Source organism: Lissotriton vulgaris, chromosome 7 (assembly GCF_964263255.1).
Source record: "Lissotriton vulgaris chromosome 7, aLisVul1.2, whole genome shotgun sequence".
Lineage (NCBI taxonomy): Eukaryota > Metazoa > Chordata > Amphibia > Caudata > Salamandridae > Lissotriton > Lissotriton vulgaris.
The window spans coordinates 861,217,699-861,236,905 of record NC_141695.1 but is presented as its reverse complement, the minus strand read 5'-3'; the positions used below and the strand labels follow the sequence as shown (position 1 = coordinate 861,236,905).

General features: G+C 48.4%; 1 protein-coding gene across 3 annotated transcripts in view; it reads left to right on the top strand.

The window, feature by feature from the left end:
* Positions 1-19,207, top strand: part of LARP1 (La ribonucleoprotein 1, translational regulator) — a 773,488-nt gene that overhangs the window by 519,479 nt on the left and 234,802 nt on the right. For all 3 annotated transcript variants that reach the window (XM_086931251.1, XM_086931250.1, XM_086931252.1), the window contains exon 11: positions 9,975-10,340. In XM_086931251.1, the coding sequence (XP_086787377.1) occupies positions 9,975-10,340 (366 nt within the window). The remainder of the gene's footprint in view (positions 1-9,974; positions 10,341-19,207) is intronic.

Below are 19,207 nucleotides of genomic sequence, written 5' to 3'. Positions count from 1 at the left end.
CCTACCTACACTATGTGTTTACCTACTGATCCCTTGCTAAGAGTTGCAGCCAAGGTGTGCTAAGCCTTGAGGAGCTGCAACAGCTGGTTCAGTAGAACTCAGAGTATTCTAAGCTTAGTTATATGTACTAACAGTACTTATGTGATCTTTCAGCAAGATATTCTTAGGATACGTGTGGTAACACAACAGCAAGCTCAAATCCCAACCGCTGCTCACCAATGTGAGAAGGTGGCCTGATATGCAGTGGTCACTATTCTAGTGAACACTATGTATCAGTCCAGCAACCCTTATTGATGATTGGTTGTAAGTCAACCTTATAGACCAGCTATCCTAGTAGCATGGATACGAGCAGTCTAAGGCTAAAGACTCGAGAGGGCGTGTTAAGCCAGCTGTTTACCACACATATACCCCTTGAATACCAAGTGAAAGGACACCACACAAGTGTTATGAAAATAAACAAGATATTTATTAAGAATCACAACAGCCCTGTACTCTTTATGAGGACAGGGTACTAAGCACAAAACAAAACTCTTACGAAAATACTTAAGTTAGCACAGTATATACAAATGCCCGAGGGGCACGGAAAACCATATACTCTGAAAGTGGAATGCGAAATTACTAGCAGGTAAGTACAGTACTAATAGGCTTAGGAATCGCTAGGACTTGACTATAGAACCTTCAGATTACTTATAGGAGGCCTAGGGGACTCGGGTGTAGTATGTGCACTCTCACGCGAGATGCGGGACAAAGTCTATGGTAGCTAGTAATTGCAAAGTTAGTGTTCTCGGGCGAACCCGACCTGGTAGGGAGAAAACGAAAGTGGATCCTGACCCTTGGATAGTGAGGCTATGCTGGGGCACCGAAATGCCGAAGTTACCTAGCCCAGGGGCTGCAGCTGCATAGGACTCAAAAGACGTCGGGAATCCTCGTTGCCGGACCAGGAGCCTGGAAGAAAGAAGTTGCTGGCAGGCGACCAGTGAAGAAAGTTCGGTGGATCCAAGCCTGGATCGAGGGAAGATGACACCTGAAAGCAGAGGGGACCAAGTTCGAGACTACTAGCCAGTAGTCAGTGGGCACCAGGAGGGCACCGGATGGTAGCCACCTCGACTAGGTGAGTGGGTGACGCTGTGCTCGAAGATCTCACGGACCAGGAGGCGTTTGTCGGCGACCAGGAAGGAGCGAGCTGTCCCACGAAGATAGAAGCTGTCGGCGTCGCTGGACCCAGGATTGGGCAACAAAGCCTTGGCAAATTCAAGCCCACGCGGTGGACCTAAAATGGCGTCTGGAGTGGACCAGGAGGGTCCGGGGTGCCTCTCTTGAAGAAGGAAGCAAGGGCCAGTCTGGAGCAACCAGACCAGCAGCAGTGATGTCGTCGGGCGTCGTGAAGAAGGCCACACGCCAGCCGGCTAGTAGCCACACAGCGCGGTGGGCACGCAAAAGCAGAAGGGCCCCACGCAGATCGTGGAGATGCTGGAGGGCTGATCTTCGGAGCTGGAGCTGCTCAGGGTTGGGGCTTCTCGGACCCCAAAGCACTCACCAGTGGAAGACTCGGTGGGCTTGGTACAAAGAAGTCGTGCAGTCTTGGCGATCGTCGGTCCCTCGAGGTCTCGTCGCACTCACGGTTCTCAGCTTTGCTGTAGAGGTGAGTAGAGGTCAGAGGTGCCAGGGAAGCCGGGTCTCGTCGAGCTGGGTCGTCGGATTCGTGAAGAAGGACTTGCAGCAGACCGCAGTGTTCTTAGGATGGTGCCTGCGGATGCAGGGTGACTACTCCTTAGCCACAAGGGAGAATCTTGAAGAAGGAAATCTTGAAGTCCTTTCGCAGAAAGTCGTGTCTTGATTCCAAAGATGATCTAATTTGAACAGGGGGCCCGCTCCATCTTTATACTAAAAAAGGGGGCTGACCCGGTGACTAGGTCCTGCCTAGGGGTGGGACTAGGAGGGGGGTGGTTACACCCCTCTGCCATGCCGGACTTCCCCAGGCCAGGGGCTGGTGTGCCCCTGGAACTGGTTCTGACCGGCCTATGCGTAGTGAGCACCGGGGTGCCACTCAGCAGTCACCTTCCTGAAAAGCCCTGCCTACCCAGGATACACAAAACCATGTCTGGGACGGTGCTAGCACCGCCCCTGACAGGAAACCCTTTGTCCAGGCTCCCCTCGCTGGAAGGACTCCCAGCTGCAGGGGGTCAGACTCGTGTCTGTGGTGGCAGCATCCATTTTGTGGAGCTGAGGCTTTAGTTAACTTTAACCGGGGTTCACAGTTACATACATGTCGTGTCCCTCTAGAAGGGTGGAATGCTAACCCCGTCGCCAGAATTGGCGAGGGGTTAGTATTCCAATTCGACATGTTTTGATAAAGCAATACCAAAGTTAGCATTTAACCGCGAGGATTATAATGCACTTAAGAGTATACTTAAGAGTATATGGTATGCGTTATCATGGAACAGCTATTAGGACTTGGTTCCGCAAGCTGCGGACAGGCTCAGCTCATGCCAGAGCACCATCTCACACGATTCCACGCACTCTGCCTTCAGGATTGTCAAGGCCTGCCATAGGAGTGACTGATAGGAATCTGTGTGTCCATTTTAGGGTTAGGTATAGTACACCTACAGCAAAGGGTGATTACACGACTTTGCCCCAGCTGTCATGCAGCCAGTTGTGTCAAATTTAAGAGGCCAGCCAGGGGTGGCATAATACATGCTGCAGCCCCTGGCAGCCCTGGGTACACCTATGCCCTGAGTTACAGGGTCTGATAAGGTGGCCCAGTACCAATTGGTAGATGCACCTAGGGTACATGTCGTAATCTAGAAAGAGAACAGCCAGGCTGTGGGTCTGATTGGCAGGCCCACAGCCAGAGAAAGTCGTAAACCAGTGAAACAAAAGCAAAAAATGTGGGTGATCATAGGATTGCAGACCCTACTCTCCTACATAGAGGTTCCAACAACAACAACAAACGTCAATGACTTTCGAGTTCAGCAGAATGTTGGAGGGCGAATCTCGCAGTTTTACTCCCAGTGGTCTCAAATAACATCAGACCAATGGGTTTTGGACATTGTGCGCAAGGGTCACGCCTTGGAGTTCAGAGAGATTCCTCCTCATTCTCCGCCTTCGGGCCCGCCACCTCCCCATCTAGAAGAACTGCAACATCAAGTTCTACTTTTGTTAACAAAGGGTGCAGTCGAAGTGGTTCCTGTATCTCAGCGAGGGAAAGGTTTCTATTCAAGGTTTTTCCTCATTCTAAAGAAGACGGGGGAGTGGCGTCCCATTATGGACTTGAGAGCTCTCAATCTATTCCTAAAGCAACAATCTTTCCGCATGTTGACGTTGTCGGAAGTCTTGCGACTTCTCTGCAGCGGAGATTTTTTGACGACAATAGACCTGCAAGACGCCTATTCATGTGCCAATTATCCATCGACATCGGCAATACTTGAGGTTCAAGGTGGGTCACGTTCACTATCAGTTCAAGGTCCTACCTTTTGGCCTCTGATCAGCTCCTCGTGTTTTCACGAAGGTTCTGGCTCCGGTCATGGCTCATCTGCGTCTTCAAGGGGTCCAGATATTTCCTTACCTGGACGATTTTCTTCTATAATCCCAATCCTCGCTCCAATTGGCTCACGACACACGTTTGTGCCAAACCCTGTTAAAGTCTCTAGGGTTGACCATCAATGTGGAAAAGTCACACTTCATACCTCTGCGGAACAGGAACTTCCTCAGAGCTATCCTAGACACGGACGTGTCAAAAGCGTTCGTCTCCATCGAACGGCGACAGAAGATAGTTCGTCTGGTCTCAACCATCAGGTCAAAAAAGTCAGTTTCAGTGCGGATGTTAAAATCATTTCTGGGGATGGCATCATCTTGTATCGCATTGATCCCAAATTGCAGGTTACGTACCCGTCCTATACAGGAGGAATTGGACCTGCAATGGCGACAAGTGTCAGGGTCGTTCAACGACCAGGTGACAGTCACACCCCGCATGAAGACCAGTCTGCTCTGGTGGGAACAACGAACTAATCTGGATGAAGGGGTTTCTTTCCTTGCCCAGCCTCCGGATCTGACATTGACCACGGATGCGGCCATGGAAGGATGGGGTGCCCATCTCCTGGATCTTTCCATCAAGAGAAAATGGACGGCGATTCAGCGAACCTGGCATATCAACCGACTGGAGTTGCTGGCAATCTTCCTGGCGCTCAAAGCATTCTTGCCCGTGGTGCAAGGGGAATCGGTGCTGGTTCAAACAGACAACACCACCAGCATGCACTACATGAACAAACACGAAATCTCAGCCTCTGTCTCGTCTAGCTCAAAGAATTTGGGAATGGGCACTTCGTCACAACATTTCTTTGACGGCAGTCCATCTGCCGGGAGCATCCAGCATACTGGCAGATTCCCTGAGCAGGTCTGCGTCATCCACTCACGAATGGGAGTTGCACCAACCAACTCTAGACCTGGTGTTCCGTCGATGGGGTCATCCCAAGATAGACCTCTTTGCAACCCCAGTGAATCGGAAGTGCCAGACTTTCGCAAGTTGGCATCCTCATCCAGAATCCAGCGGCAATGCCCTACTCATGGATTGTAGCGGACTGTTTGCTTATGCGTTTCCACCGATCCCATTGGTGCCAAGAACGTTGTGGAAGATGCGCAGGCAACCCTGCTGCTTGATTCTAATCGCCCCACGTTGGCCCAGGCAGGCTTGGTTTTCGGAACTCCTTCTAATGTCACAATGCAAGCCCATTCATCTCCATCCACGTTCGGACCTCCTGACGATGGACGGCGGACAAATTTGCCATCCAGACCCGTCGACGCTTCAATTGTCGGCATGGAACCTGAGTATGTTGAATTTGCCTCCTGAACTATGCCCCAAGAATGTAGAGGCATTCTAGCGTCTGCTAGAGCTCAGTCAACCATCAAAACATATAAGTTGAAGTGGAAGCGTTTCTGTCATTGGTGCGCTGCATCCAATATTCATCCAATTGATTCCACTCCGGAGCAACTTTTACCGTTCTTTCTGAGCCTCGCTCAGTCTGGTCTCACATGCCACATTAAGAGTCTTTCTGGCAGCCATTTCACGCTACCGCCATGATGGCTCTACGTCTCTCTGGTCATCCAGAATCATCCTACAGTTCTTTAAAGGTCTTTTCAGGAAGTTTCCTCCGTTAAGGCGCCCTCCTCCGGCATGGCACCTCAACGTGGTATTATCACAACTTATGAAGCCTCCATTTGAGCCGATTCACCGAGCACAAATCAAGTTTCTTACCTGGAAGGTTGCTTTACTTTTGGCTTTAACATCGTCTCGTCGTGTAAGTGACCTACACGCCTTAACCATCAAGCCTCCGTATTTACAGTTTAAGCCCGATGGAGTGTCACTTCGTACCAATCCTACTTTTCTACCAAAAGTGCCTACTGACTTCATTTGAACGAACCTGTCTTCTTAAAGACTTTTTTCCCGGATCCTAAATCTCCAGCAGAACAACGACTACATTCTTTAGACATAAAACGTTGTCTAAAATTCTACATTTCCAGAACAGCCCCTTTCCGTAAATCCGATCAGCTATTTATAGCATATGGACTGCTGCGAAAAGGGCATTCAGTGACTAAACAAACAGTTGCACGATGGCTCTCTTCAGCCATATCCTTTTGTCATCAGCAGACTGGCAGGCCTTTACCGAGTCCAGTGAAGGCACATTCAACAAGAGCGATGGCATCGTCCACCGCGTTGTTTGCGGGGGTGCCTCTACACCAGATTTGTCGAGCAGCGACATGGTCCAGCAGGCACACCTTTACCAGACATTATTGTTTGGAAGCTGTCAACGAAGCGGATACCGCAGTTGGGCAAGCAGTGCTTCGTCATCCTTTCAAATAAGGTGAGCCTTTGTTCCCTCCTCCATTCCTTGAGATTGCCTTTGCTTTTAAGCTATATGTTGTTCTTTTCAAGTGTTAAGAATTATTGCAATCTCAGTTCTAGGAGGTTACTGCTATCTATTCTATTCAAGCATGTGAATCTATGAAAGACACCCCTAATACTGGAGAAGAACAATTGTTACTTACCTGTAAACAGGTGGTTCTCCAGTATTGGTGTCTTTCATAGATTCACATGCGACCCTCCCTCCTCCCCTCAGAGGCTCTTGTTCTCCTCATACGCTCTTATTACTTGTGCTACGAAAATCTGAGGGCTTGAGCTTCTGAGGAGAAGGTTCTAGAGGGTGCTTGAGCCTGATTGGCTGCAGTTTGGACTAACATAATGACACTGATATGTTGCAAATGAGTTTTTTCTCTCTAATGCATTCCTATGTAGGAACCTTTGCTGAGGTTTTTTTCAGTATATATTTTATCTGTTTTATTATGTATTATGATATTACATATGTATATATATTAGCATTATTGCTTTTTTATTTACTGTGGGACTCCCACTTCGACGACGGGGAATATTCAAGCATGTGAATCTATGAAAGACACCAATACTGGAGAACCACCTGTTTACAGGTAAGTAACAATTGTTCTTCCAACTTATACAATTCTATGTGTTTCACCGGGCATCCCTCACGCCTTGCAAAATCAATGAATTCTTTGTGTCCCACACGGCCTGCCCGCGGTGCAGACTGGAAGACACAGCGTTCTTGCATATGTTCTGGGATTGTCCATTACTCCAGGTATACTGGGGGAGGTCATGACCAACCTGACAGAGGTGACAGATAGGGAATTGCAAACCACTCCAGGGGTGTGCCTGTTGCATTGGTTCCCCCATACTACCTGCAGCAAAACCACTAGCAAAATCCTTGATCCTTGATCTGGGGCTAGTAATAGCCAAGCGTGAAATTGGAAGGCGGTCACAGGCCCCGGTGTGACGCGCTGGCTACGGGAATTCACTGTGAGGGAACCCATTGGCTCCAGCTGGCTCAGAGAGCTGATAATGACAAACTAGGGGAGGCGGCAAGAGCTTGGGTGGCGATGGTAGATCTCCTTAAGAATCCGCTGGATGATGAAGACTGACCTTGTTGAACGTTGGTATCACCCTTGTGATGCATGAGAGCACAATCTTGGGCTGCAGGGGAGCAAGGGTAGATGGGTAAAGGGCCAATGTGCGTGCACCCATCTAAGTGCGACTTGGGTCAATACCATAGGGAATCCAACGAACCATGGGACATACTTATTGTGAGTGCTGTTATGGAGGGCGACATGTCTGAGGGGAGGAGGGAGGTGGGCTGGGGTGGGTGGTATGAGTTTGGGGGGGAGTGGGGGGTGTTCTTTTCTTGGTTCTCTGGTAGGGTGCGTAGATGCTGATAGTACTTATGCTACCTTGGTACGCCATAGCTCAGCCTCTCTGGGCTTGGCTGTCAGCTAGATTGGATTTGTCTTCTGTGTTTGATGGCCTACTCCCTCTATGGAGAAGGAACACTTGGCCTGAACGATTTGATGGGACACGGAGATGTGGCATGGCGGACTTGTAACTGTATGTTGAGTTGCGCATTATTGATGTACTTTCTATGATCCTATGAGTGAAGCACTTGTAAGAAATATGGAAACAAGAATAAAGTCTTTTTAAAAAAAAAAAATGAAATCAAAAAAATGCCAGGTTTTAGGCCAGGATGACCCTGAGGCAGCGGAGGGCCTCTTGACATAGGGTCCCCAACACCACCCGCCCTGTTTGTTGCAGTATCACATGGTGGTGGTGTTGTCCATGAACACCTGCACTACTCTTCCCCCAGACTTTTTGGTACTGGCGGACGCCATCTGAGCGTAAAGGGGTTGGACGCCCGGAGTCCATTTCGTGCAGCTCTGTGGCTCACTTCTGAGACAGTTCCTTAAGGCTTTGCCACCTGGCTGCTTTGTGGTAGGAGGTGACTGTGCTCTGAGTTGCTAATGCGCCTGGGAACCTGGGAAGACACCAGTAAGCCAGCTACACAATGCTGGGGAGGGGAGGGGGAGAGACCAAAATGCTCCCTTGTGTTTCCACCTTCCTCAAGCAGGACCCCTGTAGGGCCGGGCCGAGTCAACCATAATGCGGGGCTAGACCACTAACTTCCGTACTGTATCTGGAAGGCACTTTCCCAAAGTCCTGGTCCAGGTGCCTTGCGGGCTTTCCAGCCTCAGCTACTCTGTAGTCTTCCTGACTATGCCTGCACGGGGGTGAGGGGGGGGGGGCAACATAAGTCCCCACAATGCAGCAACGGCTCACTGTGTCTTCCTGGGTCCTTTGCCTGTCCCCAGGCCCATGCACTCCTCTGCCCTTGGGCCCACCGGCTTTCCCAGCTGCGTTGTGGGCTTGCGTGAGAGCCGCGCCTTTTCACTGCATCTCCTTTGTGGACCTTGTACCCTGGCTCCTTTGTGCTCCTAGTACTAGAGCACTGGTCCTCTGTGGTTCTGATAATGTCGCGAGCGCTTTTATGTAGCTTCTTATCTTATTCATTGCCGTTGCCCACGGCACGCTTTCCCTCTGTGGTCCCCCGCCTGCGTCATCTCGGGGGTCTCGCAGGGGGTCTCTGCTCCGGCGTGAGTTGATGACCTCACTATGGGGGGCAGTCCCCATGCTGAGCGATGTCCAGATTGCGCTGAACCTCCTCTTGTGTTTCGCTCTGGGATAAAGTCCGCAGCCGCCAGCCAGTGGCTCCGGTGGCCGATACTCTGGCTGTGAATGGCTGTCTTAAAAAAGTACCATCATATTAACCTGTACCAAGTCCTGCTTGGTTTTATCAATAAAATAAAACCAAGAAATATGTTTATAGAAATAATTGGCCTGGGTTCAGTCTTTGTGTGTGACATTTCTTGCCTGAGCATTAACAATACATGCCTAACACTACCTCTAGGAAAGCCTTGCTGCTCGCCCTTACTACCAAAAATAGGGAGTAAGATATTCTCTACTTCTACCTCTGTAAGCCTTTGGGGATCCACTGGACTCTTTGCCCACTAGACCTCACTTTGGTATGTTATATACAGGGCCAGCTTTCCTACAATCATGTTTTCACCTGTCCTCCTTGCATTTATAGCATAGCCGATAATGGGCATAGCCCCCAAGAACAGCCTGTAATGCATTTTAATAGGGTACTCTCTGACTACCCTGATCCATTTTCTTGAAAATACACGAGCAATGTCAAGAGGATTGTTTACTTTTAATGCTATGCAAATACTATCCACTTTGACAGAATAGTTGGTGTGTAAATCCTTGGAAGAACTAGTGCCTGAGCACTTGGTTATCTAATTGTAAAGTAAAAATATTGGTGTTTTAGACCACTCTGGTGAGTGACGATGCTCAACAAGATTACTGCCTAGTAACAGTCTGAAGTAGGACTTCTGTGAAAAGCCTTGTGCTAGTCTCAGCAAAATAGCTTGATTGCAATCGCCACCCTTTATGTAATCTCAGATTCTTGGACGCGGCCCCCATCAGAGATGCGAATCTGTCATGCCATCATCGAAAGTCTACCCAAGCCTCACCTGTGTTCTGTATTCATAGACAGTGATGCACAATTTGGCCACTTTGCTAAAGTCATTGAGCTGGTTGGCCTAGGATTATTTGCAGTAGTCCGTAATATGCTGGTTGCATTGTAAAATTTGTAGAAACCTGCACCTCTTTTGACTTCTAGCCCCGATGTGGGCTCATGTTTCCAGCATTCTGCTGTCCACCCATCTACATGAAATAAATTGGACAGCACCCTTCTGTGTGAAATTGATTGGCAGGTGGAAATACCTGCAAGTGTGAAGGATGGGGTGCAGCGACACTTGCAAGCTACTTGATTGCACTATGTTTTGTATTAACAGACTTGAGAAGCAGTGTCTGGTTCTGCCACTGATTAACTGTGCAAAGCAAAGAACTTTGTGGACTAAGTTTAATCCCAAGTCCACAAACAATTTATCGTAGCGTGCCAGTTTGCGGTGTGCACTGTGCTTGTATTTAATGGGACTTGTTTGTAAGCTTGTTTTGCATTGATTTAATGTTGTGGGTCACAATCGTCTGCTGACAAGTATATTGCTTTCTTTTCTTGTAGAAGCCAGAGGAGGTGAAGTCTCCACCCCAGCTGCAAAAAACTGTGAAGGATCAAGAAGAGCCAGAGGAATTGGACTTTATGTTTGATGAGGAAATGGCGCAAATTGATGGTCGCAGGAACACTTTCACAGACTGGTCAGATGAGGACTCAGACTATGAAATTGATGATCGCGATGTGAACAAGATCCTGATTGTTACTCAGACTCCTCCATACATGCGCAAACATCCTGGTGGTGATAGAACAGGCAATCATACTTCCCGAGCCAAATTGAGCTCGGAATTTGCAAAGGCTATTAATGATGGACTTTTTTACTATGAACAAGATCTTTGGACAGAGCAGTTTGAGCCTGAATATTCCCAGATAAAGGTGAGCTGTCACTATATGTACTTTTTCAGGTTTTGACTGTTTAAGTGTTGGAAAAGCTTAGACACAGCTATAAAACTTGATAGGCTTTCCCAAAAAACTCTGCAAAGTGATGTCTTGAATGTTTGACTGCTGGGTGCTGCGAGGATTGAAATGACAAACCGAACTATGTCAATCGGGTGTTTAGCGCTCCTGTTAAATTTTGAAAGAGCCATACAGCTATAGTGGTGCTCTGTGTGATAAAGAGAAACTAACACTAGCTTGTTGAGCAGCTCCATCGCCTTCAGGCAGGGAGGGATAAGTCTGCTCCCTCCCAGTTACCCCTTACCACCCCTCTCCCCTATATTCCTGAAGGCTAGTTGCTTTTTCTTTCTATGCTTCGGCCTGAGAGATCCTGATTTGGAGTCATGCCTGATCTACTGGAAATTGCTTACCTGTTCTGGAACCAAATGAATCTTCCTAACTGTAACAATTCAGAGGCATCGTCGTTTCAAGACCTCTTGTCCAAGCGAGTTTCCGTAATGCTAGTGTACATTCGGGGGCCTGTCATTGGTGCTCCAACCTGTATATATACACACACCCCTGGAAAATCGTGACTTGTGGTTTCCTAAAGGCCTTGCTAACCCTTATTAGAAGGATGTGTTGAACTTGCACCCTAGCCATCCTCTGCACACAACTCAAAGCTCAGACTATGGGAACTTGGACTCTGTGACTCGACTTAATCACACTAACACCTGCTGCCGTTTTGACTGGATAGTCTGTTACTCTGTTGGATGCTTTCATTAAGTACCTGTGGGGCTCCTTTTTTCAGGATACTCGTTTGGGTGTTTTTTTTTGTTTCATTGAGTTTCATTGGATGGGCAGTCTGCATTCCTGAGATTTTAAAAACTGAAGTCTGTAATTTCAGGCTTTCTGCCTGGAGATCTTATGCAAATAGTGTACACTTTTTTCTGCCTAGTATACTTTCCTATTGTCTTTTAAACTCTGATTCAGAACTTTCATTTAGACCCGTCCATAGAGGATAATATTTACCATAGGCCTCCGGGTTACGTTACAACATTGTACCTTGTGTCGGAGCTAGAAACACTTCTGTTGGCACTCTGGTCTTGCAGTTACTAGGCACCTCCGGGTTTTTCTTGACTTTTGATTTAAATGTAGTGGATTTTACCTGCCTGTAGCAGTAACCTCTGACTTCTCTGAAACCCTAAACCAAGCTATGTGCCAATACACGAACATCATTTTGAATTTGTAGTCTACTACATGGTTTGAAAAAGCTATGCCCACCCTGTCTTCATGTTTCTAGGCCAGCTACGCTTAAGCTCCATTGGACCAATCATGTGAGTTCACATGGAGATATGTAATTTTTGTATAGCCCTTTTTCTTTAATATGTATTCCTCGCTCTTTGGTGAAGGTAATCTCAAGGGGGTTTTACAACACGATTTGTGGAGCTGGATTTAGCAGGGAAGTTTCTTTGTTAAATTCTCGAGAGGCTCTTGCCCATTTAGAGTGGGAGTGCAGTGACCTATCTTGTGCATTCTCTTGAGTAGAAGGGGTCTTGCAGTCTGCGATTCAAGTTTGAAAGTAGTAGGCTTATTTTCAAGTTACCTCTGGAATGTGTTTCAGGGGAGTAAAAGTCTTCTGTCAGTCTTGGTGAGGAAATGGGGTGAACTATATGGTGTGGTTGTCTGACCTCACTGTGAAATATGTACCAAGCACTTTAGGACCAGTTAGTTTTGTTTGTCAAGCCTTCAACTGAACCCAGGTTAGCTGTGACTGAGCAGCCGGGCTTACACAAGGAACAACCAATAAGCATTTGAACACCACCAAAGCAATTGACGAAATTGACCAGACACTAAAGTAATCCAACACCAGTTTATAAAAGTAGACTGCATTTTATATGTATAGACACCACAACGAAAAAGATCCACTTGAGGATTCCATAGTGTAGGACACTCAGACTGAACTAAGACCAAGTTATTTGTATAACCATATTTAGTTATATTTATTTTCTAGAACCAAGCAAGTCCGAAAAGGTAAGTGGAAATGGTACTTTTCAAGGTTTGTAAATGCTTTAAATACAGTGGAAATTACTGGTTCGAGGCATATGAACGGCAGATCTCACACGGAGCCTTATATCGCCACCTGGTGTGGGGCTCGGATGATTGCATGTCGTCTTGGAAGACGTCTTTGTTGTCACAAAATAGGTGACTCCTCCCTTGGAAGATAGTGCGCATCGGCATCGACTCCATCCTTAGATTGTTTTTTTTCTGCCACGGGGTTCGGATGCAACTTTTCCGCTCCGGTTCGAAATCTACTTTCAAGTAGTTAGACGTGTAAAAACTTTACCAAACAGCTTTCGATATCAATAACTATTGACTCGACTTCAATCAGGTCGATTCCGGTCGTCGACGTGGGCTGTTGGGCCTATTCACGCCGTGAGTCCTACAACTCACGGAAAGGAAGTCGTTCAAGAGATGCCCCGAGTGTGGAGTAAAATTTCCACACAGTGACAATCACGAGGTGTGTAACCTATGCTTATCGCCAGAACACAAGTCGAGCTGTACAGCCTGTGCATCCTTTCGATCTAAAAAGACCATCAGAGATCGGAGGGCCCGTCGACACGATATGCAGAGATTGGCTCAGGAACTGGTGGATATCTTTAAAGGTCCATGCGTCCCAGAGGAAGATTCCGATCTCCAAATCGTATCTGAGGCAGACTAATCCGAGGATTCCATACCTACTTCCCTAACCTGAATCTCGATCCAGCACACTGCGGACGCGCCCTCCCAGGCTCCCGATCTTGGGCGGCCAGGCTATCCCTACAATCTCTCAATCCCTCTCCCCCTGCCCTGGAACCTAGTCCGGGCACTCCGGCATTGGAGGCCTTTATTGTTTAGGCATTATTAATGTCCTGATGATCCCCATGATTATATAGTGGGATCGAAACGCCGTCGACCTTTCTGAGCACCATATACATTGAAACGTATACTGTGTTATGTCTGTAATGGTGTTGTTTGAATTTCTGTCATATTGATAACCGCGGAAGTCCTAAGCTTTGCCTTAAAGCCCTGCTCTGTTTTTATGTGCTTTTACTTCAGTATGCCAATTTGTATGTGATAGAGTACAGACTTGTGCCCCACTACAAAGAATTGTTTAAGGAATCCTGTCTTTGATTTTTCCAAATAGTAAAATATTGTGACCTCTGTCCGGCTGGACATGTCGGAACTAATATAGTAGCCATTGTGTCTATATTCATTACTTTCAGACTATTGTATTGCATGGGACCACTGTTGCTTCAAAATTATGTTCCCCGAGGTCCTGTGCTGACTCGTTTAGGTGCCCTTGTTGACTTTGAAGCAGATTACACACTATAAATAGATTGCCACCTAGTGTTGGGCCTGGATGTTTGCAGTTTGTTTTGTAGAAAAGTCTTTGGAAGTCACGGGATAGGTGACTCCTCCTTTGGATGATACTACGCATGGTAATCGGCTCCATCCCCAGATTGTTTTTTTCCGCCACCGGGCTCGGATGTGTTTCCAGCGCTCCGTGTTGAAACCTAATTCCTTTGGCGTGCAATCCTCACCAACTTTCAGAAAATAAGTTTTGAACGCTTCTCCACTCGACACTATTCTTCAACGTCGAATACTTTGATTCTGGTCATAGTCGACGGCCTTCGGGCCTAACTAGGCCTCAACTCCAGCTCATGGAAAGGACACCATTTTAAAACTGTCCAATGTGGGTCGAAGTTTCCCCACTCCGACCTTCACGAGGTGTGTAACCTCTGCCATTCTCCAGATCGCGAGGCAAGGGACTGTTCAGCTTGTGCCTCTTTCCGCTCCAAAAAGACTATCTGGGACCGAAGAACAATGGCTCGATCTTCATCCTCCAGTCCGGACGACATCTTTTGAGAAAGGCGTCAACGTCCCAGAACAGGACGTCGACAGCGGATCCGAAAATGAAGAAGATTCGGATGTCGAGGACGTCACTCCAGCGCAGCGGGTTTTAAGACAGCTGACCCCGACCCTTCCTCGACACACCCAAAGAAGGCCCAGGTTACACCCTCTGGCTCGGGTGAACACACACTCTGCTCCTTCTGCCCCACCTTCGGGTCCGGCAAAGAAGCCAATTAAGCCTTTAGGCGCGATGGACTCGAGTCAGCCTTCCCATGGTGCCGGCTGTAGGAAGGTACCTCCTGACTATGGTTGCCCCCAACTTTTTGCCCTGTGTTTTAGCTGGTTTTGGACATAGTCGACCTGGGATCCTGCCAATCAGGACCCCAGGCCTACTGCTCTCTCTTTAAAATGGATTCCATGTACCCTAGGTACATTTCCAATTGGTACTGGGCCACCTTATCAGACCCTGTAACTCAGGGCATAGGTGTACCCAGGGCTGCCAGGGGCTGCAGCATGTATTATGCCACCCCTGGCTGGCCTCCTAAATTTGACACAACTGGCTGCATGACAGCTGGGGCAAAGTCGTGTAATCACCCTTTGCTGTAGGTGTAGTATACCTATACCTAACCCTAAAATGGACACACAGATTCCTATCAGTCACTCCTATGGCAGGCCTTGACAATCCTGAAGGCAGAGTGCTTGGAATCGTGTGAGATGGTGCTCTGGCATGAGCTGAGCCTGTCTGCAGCTTGCGGAATCAAGTCCTAATAGCTGTTCCATGATATCGCATACCATATACTCTTAAGAGCATTATAATCCTCGCGGTTAAATGCTAACTTTGGTATTGCTTTATCAAAACATGTCGAGTAAGGTGTCATACGAATTGGAATACTAACCCCTCGCCAATTCTGGCGACGGGGTTAGCATTCCACCCTTCTAGAGGGACACGACATGTATGTAACTGTGAACCCCGGTTAAAGTTAACTAAAGCCTCAGCTCCACAAAATGGATGCTGCCACCACAGACACGAGTCTGACCCCCTGCAGCTGGGAGTCCTTCCAGCGAGGGGAGCCTGGACAAAGGGTTTCCTGTCAGGGGCGGTGCTAGCACCGTCCCAGACATGGTTTTGTGTATCCTGGGTAGGCAGGGCTTTACAGGAAGGTGACTGCTGAGTGGCACCCCGGTGCTCACTACGCATAGGCCGGTCTGAACCAGTTCCAGGGGCACACCAGCCCCTGGCCTGGGGAAGTCCGGCATGGCAGAGGGGTGTAACCACCCCCCTCCTAGTCCCACCCATAGGCAGGACCTAGTCACCGGGTCAGCCCCCTTTTTTAGTATAAAGATGGGAGCGGGCCCCCTGTTCAAATTAGATCATCTTTGGAATCAAGACACGACTTTCTGCGAAAGGACTTCAAGATTTCTTCCTCAAGATTCTCCCTTGTGGCTAAGGAGTAGTCACCCTGCATCAAGCGGGCACCATCCTAAGAACACTGCGGTCTGCTGCAAGTCCTTCACGAATCCGACGACCCAGCTCGACGAGACCCGGCTTCCCTGGCACCTCTGACCTCTACTCACCTCTACAGCAAAGCTGAGAACCGTGAGTGCGACGAGACCTCGAGGGACCGACGATCGCCAAGACTGCACGACTTCTTTGCAACAAGCCCACCGAGTCTTCCACTGGTGAGTGCTTTGGGGTCCGAGAAGCCCCAACCCTGCGCAGCTCCAGCACCCAAGATCAGCCTCCCTGCATCTCCACGATCTGCGTGGGGCCCTTCTGCTGTTTGCTGTGCACCACGTTGTTTGGCTACTAGCCGGCTGGCTTGTGGCCTTCTGAACGACGCCCGACGACATCACTGCTGCTGGTCTGGTTGCTCCAGACTGGCCCTTGCTTCCTTCTTAAAGAGAGGCACCCCGGACCCTCCTGGTCCACTCCAGACACCATTTTAGGTCCACCGCGTGGGCTTGAATTTGCCAAGGCTTTGTTGCCCAATCCTGGGTCCAGCGACGCCGACAGCTTCTATCTTCGTGGGACAGCTCGCTCCTCCTTCCTGGTCGCCGACAACGCCTCCTGGTCCGTGAGATCTTCGAGCACAGCGTCACCCACTCACCTTGTCGAGGTGGCTACCATCCGGTGCCCTCCTGGTGCCCACTGACTACTGGCTAGTAGTCTCGAACTTGGTCCCCTCTGCTTTCAGGTGTCATCTTCCATCGATCCAGGCTTGGATCCACCGAACTTTCTTCACTGGTCGCCTGCCAGCAACTTCTTTCTTCCAGGCTCCTGGTCCGGCAACGAGGATTCCCGACGTCTTTTGAGTCCTATGCAGCTGCAGCCCCTGGGCTAGGTAACTTCGGCATTTCGGTGCCCCAGCATAGCCTCACTATCCAAGGGTCAGGATCCACTTTCGTTTTCTCCCTACCAGGTCAGGTTCGCCCGAGAACACTAACTTTGCAATTACTAGCTACCATAGACTTTGTCCCGCATCTCGCGTGAGAGTGCACATACTGCACCCGAGTCCCCTAGGTCTCCTATAAGTAATCTGAAGGTTCTATAGTTAAGTCCTAGCGATTCCTAAGCCTATTAGTACTGTACTTACCTGCTAGTAATTTCGCATTCCACTTTTAGAGTATATGGTTTTCCGTGCCCCTCGGGCATTTGTATATACTGTGCTAACTTAAGTATTTTTGTAAGAGTTTTGGTTTGTGCTTAGTACCCTGTCCTCATAAAGAGTACAGGGCTGTTGTGATTCTTAATAAATAACTGTTTATTTTCATAACACTTGTGTGGTGTCCTTTCACTGGGTATTCAAGGGATATATGTGTGGTAAACAGCTGGCTTAACACGCCCTCTCGAGTCTTTAGCCTTAGACTGCTCGTATCCACGCTACTAGGATAGCTGGTCTATAAGGTTGACTTACAACCAATCATCAATAAGGGTTGCTGGACTGATACATAGTGTTCACTAGAATAGTGAGCACTGCATATCAGGCCACCTTCTCACACCGGCGCTAACTTACCGGCACGGAAAAAGACATAGACACTGGCTATGCTGACGTCCAAACCATTGTCTACGAAACACACGACTCCTTCGGCACCGAAACCCAGGTCTGAACCAAGCAAAGCTTCGGATTCCAAAAAAACGCCGGAACTGAAAAAGCATCGGATCCAAAGAAACAACTGGATCCTAAAACCACACCCGACACGAAAAAACATTCGGAGCCGAAAAAACATTCGGAGCCGAAAGACTCCTGCTTCCCAGACAAAGGACATAGTCACAAAACCAAAGCAAGCCGTTTCGGTGCCGAAACCTTCCACAGCACCAAAACATCGGCCTCCGGCAGAGGACTTATATTTTCTGGACCCTGTCCAAAAGACTCTGGCTAAGGACCCAATAACTGGACAGTTGATTTTGGCCTCAAAGAAGCGACCACTGGACAAGCCAGCTCCGCTTGCAAAGAAGGACATGGCTACCTCACCTTTAAGACAGTCTTCCCCTTCTCCTCCATCTATGCCATCACCACAATCTCACATACCACAGCATTCCCCTACACCCTCATACAGATGATTGTTCTGATGATATGGGGGGGGGGGTAACATGCCTGATCCAGACACACCTACAGGATCACCTGAGCCATGGGTTGATTACACCACTCCAGATGTACCAAATGTCCCTCAGGATGACTTATACCCGTCACGGCCTTCCCCACCTGAAGACACTATAGGGTTTAACGAACTAATACACAGAGCTGCACAATATCACCGGGTAGACATGCATACAGACCCTGTAGACGAAGACTTCCTTATGGATACCTTTGATAACGCACAAAGGTCGGCATCCATCTTACCAATGCTCAAAGGAGTAATCAAACACGCTGCTGAAGTCTTTAAAGAACCATTCAGGACTAGAATCATTAATCCTCGTATAGGAAAGAAATCTAAAGCTGCCCCTTCAGACCCAGAATACATTAAGGGGCCAGTACCACTAGACTCACTTGTAGTTTCCAACCCACGCAAGATAGCTAACTCGCAAACATCAGGTGATGCTGCCCCACCAGATAAGGAGTCTAAGTTACTAGACGCATCAGGGAAGAGAACTGCGTCTCAAGTAACAAACATCTGGCGTATCGCCAACACACAAGCATTGCTAGCCAGATATGATAGAGCACATTATGACTAATTAGAGTCAATGAGACGCCTCCCTGATAAGTACAGGGATAGGGCACATGAACTCATCCAATAGGGTAAAAACATTACAAATACCTCCATCAGATGTACCCTTGACGCAGCGGATACTGCGTCTAGAGCAGTTAACACCGGTGTCTCGCTACGCAGACATGCCTGGCTACGTATATCAGGATTCAAACCTGAGGTACAAAATGCCATTCTAAATCAACCTTTCGATGAGCAACACCTATTTGGACTTAATGTGGACGTATCTCTTGAAAAAATGAAAAAAGATAGACACGGCCAAATCTATGGGAGCCCTGCAGTCGCAGGCTCCCAGACGTTCATTTCGTCGCTCATCCTATAGAGGAGCCACCAAAGGATATTCTTCAGACACAGCCTCTGCCTCATACAAAGCCCCCACACAATCCACTTGCGGCAAGGGTTACCAAAGGGGCAGGTACAGCGGTAACAATGAGGGTAGAGGCAAAAATAACTATTCCCGCTCTGACTCCACCCCTGCCCAATGACTCCCTTCCCCTTCCACCGCCGCACTCTACTCCGGTCGGGGAAAGACTCCCAACAGTACCTGCCAGCCTGGGAAAACATCACATCAGACAGGTGGGTGTTAGAAATTATTCAATCAGGTTACTGTCTAGAACTACAATCTACCCCCCCAAACATACCACCCAGGCAGCGTCCAATGTCACAGGAACCTTTAACATTGCTCAGACAAAAGGTAATATCCCTCTTGCAGAAAAATGCAATAGAAATAGGTCCAAAGCACCAGGGAAACAAAGGAGTATACTCAACTG